The 7,414-nt window shown below is 49.2% G+C and overlaps 1 protein-coding gene across 5 annotated transcripts in view; it reads left to right on the top strand.

The window, feature by feature from the left end:
* LOC105304110 (TRPM8 channel-associated factor 2-like) overlaps positions 1-7,414 on the top strand; it is a 20,357-nt gene that overhangs the window by 7,994 nt on the left and 4,949 nt on the right. For all 5 annotated transcript variants that reach the window (XM_011378059.2, XM_011378063.2, XM_023522067.1 and 2 more), the window contains exons 3-6: positions 4,278-5,269; positions 5,538-5,635; positions 6,404-6,617; positions 6,961-7,200. In XM_011378059.2, the coding sequence (XP_011376361.1) occupies positions 4,278-5,269; positions 5,538-5,635; positions 6,404-6,617; positions 6,961-7,200 (1,544 nt within the window). The remainder of the gene's footprint in view (positions 1-4,277; positions 5,270-5,537; positions 5,636-6,403; positions 6,618-6,960; positions 7,201-7,414) is intronic.

The raw sequence follows: 7,414 nt of genomic DNA on the forward strand, positions 1-7,414 counted from the left end.
TGGACATTTAAGATAAAACAACCCTCACGTGTAAAAGCAGCAAAGCTACTTCAAGATTCGGTGAGGCAGAAAGAGATGCTGTGTTTGTCCTCTTCCATCCCCACTTGGGTGGACTAAGCCTAGCTCGAAGTCCCCAAAATGTGGAGGGACCGGCCACCAGCGAGGACGGTACTAGGCCCCAGCTGGTCATTGACCTTCAGTTAGTGCTACAAATCTCAGGTGATAAGAAGCTGGAAAGAAGCGACATACAGTATAATTTGAGGAGGTAGATGGATGCGTTTGTGTAGAACAAACTGGTGCCCGAGAAAGAACACCACGGAGAATTCACCCACACTATCTCAGGACACGGACTCCATCTGCCCACGCCAGTTGTGGGGAATAAATAAATAGCTACATACTAATGCTACAAGAGACTTAAAAGAGAAATATAAGAGAGACAGGAACGGCAAGAGGATCAGTCACACCAGGAAGAAAAAGGTGACCCAGTGAACAGAAGCAGATTTTCTGAGAATGCTTCGAGCTACAAAAGGACTTTCTGGAAGTATATTTTAAATAAAACGAGACAGATGAGATGAAAAGGGGCATTTCAGAGTGAAGAAAAACAAATTAAGAACGAAACACCTCAGGTAAAATAAGTCAGTTCGCCAGCCCAAGGACGAGGCCAACATACGGTGGAAATGACGACGGCTCACTTCGCAGCGAACTTTCTGATCGCCGGCGTCATCGCCGTGACAGTGTTTTAAGCGGCATTCAGAAGCCATCGCCCGTATCACCTGTCTGCTCAGGTGTGATTTGATCTGTTACCTAAACATCGCCACCTCTCCCTTCATTTCTCCCTCAGTGGCTTCGGCCCTTTCGGCTCTGAGGGAACGTGTGTCTTCTTTCTTTTTCATAAATGCGGTATTATTATTCACATCTTCACATCTTTTTGAAGGCTCTTTTGCACAAAATATAACTGTCGATTGCCATATACCCAGCCGTGGGCTTCATGCAAAGACTCAGCAATTGGTGAGAGATTTCTGGTGTGTGGACCAAATTGGCTGTGGATGCCAACCACCCCAGATTTGCTTCCTGTCACCGCCAGTTCTCAGCTAAGAAACATAGGCAAACTGCCCAAGGAGTCTAAGTCTCATTTATAAAGCAAGAATAAGAACTTGCAGGTTTATTATGTTGATTAAAAGAGAGAATCCCTATGTGTAAGCGCCTAGCATACTTTAAACCTCCTTAAATAATAGCCGCTTTCATTAAGTCATTATCCAGACTTAACTATTATAAGTAGATATTATATAAGACTTAAATATTGGTAAATAGATATCTGAGGTCATGAATATTACCCTTATAATATTGTCAAGCCATCTGTTGAGAGTTACCTGGCTTCCCCATCACGCCTCGGGCCTCCCGCCCCACTCAGCTGCAGTCACACAGGCCTTTCTGTGCTGCAGACTCTACTAGGCTTGTCCCTTCTGGGGGCCTTTGCACTGGCAGTTTCTTTGGCCTGAACTTGTCCTTTCTCAGATATCTGCCTGGCTGATTTGACTCATCTTCTACAACTCTTGGCTCAAATGTTGCTTCATGTGCAGCCTATCCTGACCACCTCGTTTAAAATTTCAGAAACATGCCAGGCACTGTCCTAAGCATTTAACATAGAACGGGTTACTGAGTACCGGCAATGCTGAGAAGGCAGGTCCTTTTATCAGAAGAGGACACTGCAATGCAGCTCAGACGGCTGCCCTCATTTGAGACATGCTAACTATACCGACTACATCCTTGAAGGCCCCTCCTTTCTATGGTATGCCTTACTGTCTCTAGATGCTGTCTCCCCACCGGGCACAGTACTAGGGTACTGTTGGAACCAGAGACATACGAGATGTAGTCCCACCCCTGAGTAACTTTCCGACTCAGTGTCAGTGTTTTAAAAGTTAAATCCAAGAATGTTAGGATACCTCCAGATCAATCTGACCTATCACCTACACTGAAAGTGTTCGATGAGGATCAATTTTCAGAATTGTGATTATATTAGCTTCCCAGGGCTGGTGTAACCAAGTGCCACAAACTTGGTAGATTAAGCAACAGAAATGCATCATTTCACAGTCGCAGGCTAGGAATCTGAGGTCCAGGCATTGGCAAAGTTGGCTCCTTCTGAGCTGTCGGGGAGACCCTGCTCCACCCAGGCCTCTCCCCCAGCTTCTGGTGGGCGGCCGGCAATCTTCGGCGTTCCTTGGCCCGTGGAAGCATCCCCCTGATCGCCACCTTCGCGTTCACATGGCATTCTCCCGGTGTGCTTGTTTGTGTCCAAATTTCTCCTTTATATAAGGACACCCTACTCCAGTATGATCTCACCCTAACTTAGCTAATTACACATGCAATCGTCTTATTTCCAGATAAGGTCACATGCTGAAGTGCTGGGGGTTAGGACTTCAACACAGGAATTTTGGAGGGACACAACGCAACCTGTAACAGCGACCTTTAGACATGAAAGTCCCTGTTTACCAGAAATAAAGTCCTATTTATCAAATCAATATTCTGTGTGTATTTATGTATTTTAAATAATCACTAACATATGTCGAAGACTCACTATGTATCGAGCACTGTATTTGCCAACTTACAAGTGTTATCTTTACTTAATATTCCCAGAAGCTTTGAGAGGAGAAGTAAATGTCACAGGATTGTCAGGCTTCTGTGCCAACCAAGTAGGCAGGAGCATATGCTAACTGGTCAGAACCAGAGCCCACCAGTGACCTGCTCAACTGGATAGCAACATTTAGAAATTTTTATAAGCACATTGAGTGTGAACAATCAGGTCACCAATTTCACTGATGGCAGCTCCCCATATTAAGGGTTTTCTATCCTTAGCTGAAGCTTTTCGAGGTGCCCATCAGAAGATTCTGGAAGAACACTTAAGAGTGGAAGCCAAGTCTGCAAGCAAGTCTTGTACCTTGGCGTCATTATTCCTCAAAATAAGTCTTGAATCCTACAGGTAGAAAAAACTGTGGGCAAAACTGATGCCTGAACCCGTGTGACATTTGCTGGGTTAGTTTGAAAGTGAGATGACAGTACTAAGACATGATACGTCCTCATTTTCATGCTGAAGAGGAATTGTGGAGGAACCGTAAAAGTGATAATTTTTTCAATAACGTTTTGCTACTTGAATGAGTAAACTTTTTTAACATTTGATATTTATTATGAGACAAAGTCTTATAAAGATAATTCAGATCACCTATAATTTCACTAGTCAAGATGATCACTAATGACATTTTGATAAATATGCTTTAAATCATGTTTCTTTGTCTGGTTTTGTGGGGGGTTTTTTGTTTTGTTTCGGTTTTGATGTTCGTTTTGCAAAATTTGGCTTATTTAGTGCACAGTATCTTGGAATCTGATTTAAAAAGTTTTTCCATTATCTAATAATTGTTTTGATTACCACATGGTATGCTATCTATGGTTAACCATAACTTATTTCATCAATTTCTTGTTGTTTGACTTTAGAATATCTACAAATTGGTTTAAAAAAAAAAAAAAGAAAAGAAAAATCCTAGAATACAAAACCTTTTCCGAATTCATTTTTACCATTTCTCACAAAGTAGTATATATTCTCATCAAATTTAGGTGGGAATGTTTTTAAAAAGAGTGTTTGTTTGTAATAAACCTTCAAGTGCAGTAGTAAACAATTTCCTTGTAACATGTTTTTAGATCAGAGCTAGCACAAAGTGAGGACAATTTGATGTTTTTTACAGCCCTCCTGTGCAGAAAAATTAGCTCTGAGAAATGTATATTACTTTCTCTAGTAATAAAATACTATTTTTTTCTCATTTAATTCATTTATATGTTTAATCATTTAAAAAGATAGGACATTCAAGTCAGATAATTCAATACTCAATTGACTCACATGAGAAGAATTCCTAGAAGTGTCCATTTGGAGAATGAATTTTAAGATGTGCAAAGAACAAGGCCGCTACCTCATTCTTCAGCACTTCCTCAAATCTATGATAACATGGATTATAAGAAACTCCATTATTTTATGTGTCACTAAGAAAGAGCAGACGGTGCCAATTAAACAATGATATGACATCGTGTTAAAAGGTGAAAAAAACAGGTCTTAGACATGATCAAATAAACGGTGTCGCACACTAAAATGCTCGATGGTGTCAGTAACAGTGAGGAAATTTGTGTGGCCGGTGTAATCTTTGTACCTATACGTAGATTTCTCTATTCAGTGAGCTCATTTCAGGGGTTCCTTAACTGACTGTAACCCCTTTGTCCCCCATGTCACTTTCCAGGTGTGGGGAGGACCTCAGGCAGGACCTGCACCAGCTCCTGGAAGGGATCTCAGAGCTGGACATCAAGACGGGAGGAATCCCCTCGCAGCTGCTGGTGCACGGGGCCCTGGCCTTCCCTCTGGGGTTAGATGCCTCCCTCAGCTGCTTCCTGGCCGCTGCCCGCTACGGCAGGGGCCGGGTGGTCCTGGCTGCCCACGAAGGCATGCTCTGTGCTCCCAAGATGACGCCCTTTTTGCTCAATGCTGTGCGCTGGCTGGCCAGAGGCGAGGCGGGCAAAGTTGGGGTGAACACACGTCTGAAAAACCTGTGTGCCCTACTGTCGGAGCATGGCCTGGAGTGCAGTCTGGAGCCCCATCTGACAGGTGGCTTGCATGTCTACTGCTGTGTGGCTTACAGTGACAAGGAGGCTAAGCAGCTGCAGGAGTTTGTCGCCGAGGGAGGAGGCTTGCTGATCGGGGGCCAGGCCTGGTGGTGGGCCTCCCAGAACCCGGGCCGCTCCACATTGGCTGGTTTCCCCGGAAACGTCATCCTCAACTGCTTTGGCCTCAGCATCCTATCTGGGACTGTTAACCCAGGCCAGTTCCCTGTCCCCACCCCCCAGATGCTGAGCTACCACTTCCGGCGGGCGCTGTCGGAATTCCAGGCTGTCCTGAACCAGGACCATGGGGACTTGGAAAAGAGCTGGCTGGCAAAACTGGGAGTCGATGGCGCCGCCTTCCTGCAGATTCCTGCAGAGGGGGTCCCAGTCTACACATCCTTGCACCGACTCCTGAGGAAAATGCTGCGGTCGACCGGCCTCCCGGCGGTGAGCCGAGAAAACCCAGTGGCCCGTGACTCCTGTGAGGCTGCCGTGCTCTGCCTGGCCACGGAGCTGGCACGCTCTGGGACTGACTGCTCCCAGCTGGTGCAGGGACTTGGAACCTGGACCTGCCACTCCAGTCTGGACCCCTCCAAACACCCCATCACTGTGGAGATCAATGGAAGCAACCCAGGTATGGAGTGAGGGGAGCACCTAGAGCATTGTGGGAGCTGGGAAGCTGGGGCCGTGGGCCTCGTGGGCAGTGCAGGTCCTGGAGCTCAGGCAGGCCGGCTCCATTCTCTCAGGTACTTTCAGGAAGATGGGTTGGGGTTCTGCTCGGGGTTTAGAAGGGAGGAGAAGCAGGGATGCGGTGAGGCAGGCAGGGGAGGGCTGCACCTCTGGGAGGGGCTGGGAGGCCCCAGATCCCGGGAGAACTCAGCCTTTCCTATGGCTTTTGTCAGGCAATGGGGAGTCCTGGGTGAGTACTGGGCTCTACCTCTTGAACGGACAGAATGCAGAAGTCTCGCTGTCTGAAGCTGCAACCCATGCCGGCCTGAAGGTAAGGCCAGAGCACCCGCCACCCACATCCCAAAACCTCAGGGCTGCTGCGCTCATCCAGCTCACGGCGGTGCCACCAGCAGCACAGGACGGGCATGTTCGCCCGTTTTGCAGATGTCACAGGCGAAGCGGCTAAATTTCAGAGGGTCTAAGGGAGTGGGGGACGATGCCGGAGCTCTGTTCCCAGCTCTAGTAATCAGACCTAAGCCTATGCCGCAAGGTGCTTTTTGCCTCGCGAAGGGACGTAGAGACACCAGGTGCGAGGAGAAGGCAGGCCGCGGCATCCTCACGGCCTCGCCCGGCTCCCCGCAGCGCGGCCCTTCTGGACTTTAACCTCTTTACCTTGACATCTGCAGGGCATACTTAATCCCAGCCCTCAGGAAAATAGGCCCTACATGCAGAACGGAACATTAAACCTAAGAAAATCAAGCCCAGGACTCCAAACACCACAGCACTCAGCCCACCTGACCAGGAGGAGGTCCTAGGCACAGGGGAGAGAGAATCAGTTGCCCCTGGGGCCAGATGCCACCGCCTCCAGGGGGGCCTCCTGTCTGAGCAGGAAGGGAATGCACACACTGGCTCCGTTCTACGTGCCTTTCAGTCCACACGGCTTTTGCAACGCTACCGTTTCATAGGTGTCCGTGCATCGCTCATAGAAAGGGGAAGCTGGACTTTTTCTAACACCCCCCATCTGCACAGCACCACATGCAACCCACACACACAGCACAGGGACCTAGTTCCCCCAACACAGGCGGCATCACCTCCCCAGGTCCAGATTGGCTGCCACACCGATGACTTGAGCGAGGCCAGCAAACTGTCTCGAGCCCCCGTGGTGACTCACCGGTGCTGTATGGACAGGACCAAACAGTCGGTCTCCTGTCTCTGGGGTGGCCTTCTCTATGTCATCGTGCCCAAGGGCAGTGAACTGGGCCCCGTGCCCGTCACCATCAAGAGGGCTGTGCCCGCCCCGTACTACAAGCTGGGTAAGTGGACTGAACGTCGAGGGGAGCGCCAGTGCTGCAGGTACCACGGTCGTTAGGGGCTGGTTGCTAAGGGGAGCGGGATAAGGATGGGTGGACAGATGGAGGGACAACCATTCGAGGTGATGGTGGAGGAGGCAGGAGAAATGGCCCACGCATGTCTGCAGAGACTCCGGGGCAGGACCGAGGGGAGGATCTGGAGGCCTGTCCTTCACTTCATAGCATGGACACCCACGTGATAATAGTTCATCACTGCCGTGCCCTCCCGAAATGAATTCAGGCTGTGTTTTTCAGCTCAAGCAGAGTTAGGGAAGTGGGCGACAGGCTGCATGATATTTATTCCCAGGTAAGACATCCCTGCAGGAGTGGAGGAGTCGTATCCAGGAGAGCCTTGCTCCCTGGGGCGAGCTGGCCACAGACAACATCATCTTGACGGTGCCAACCGCAAACCTCCGGGCCCTGGAGGACCCTGGGCCCGTGCTCCGCTTCTGGGACGAGATGATGCGGGCGATAGCCGAGCTGGCGGCCAAGCCTTTCCCGTTCCTGCGTCCCGAGAGGATTGTCGCTGACGTGCAGATCTCAGCTGGTGGGTGCTCTAGGGAAGGGTGCCGGTCAGTAGACGCCACCCGTCTATTATTTCGCCTTTGGTCAGTGTCCAGTATGTGCAGGGTGTGATTGCACGTGGAGTGAGGGTAAAAAGATGGAAGAGACGTGGACCTTGATGGGATGCAAAGATGTTCACCTAGGAAACGTCCATGAGCTGAGATGTCATAGGATTGGTAGAACGCTCTCGGGGGGGG

This window comes from Pteropus vampyrus, unplaced genomic scaffold (assembly GCF_000151845.1).
Source record: "Pteropus vampyrus isolate Shadow unplaced genomic scaffold, Pvam_2.0 Scaffold329, whole genome shotgun sequence".
NCBI classification, from domain to species: Eukaryota; Metazoa; Chordata; class Mammalia; order Chiroptera; family Pteropodidae; genus Pteropus; species Pteropus vampyrus.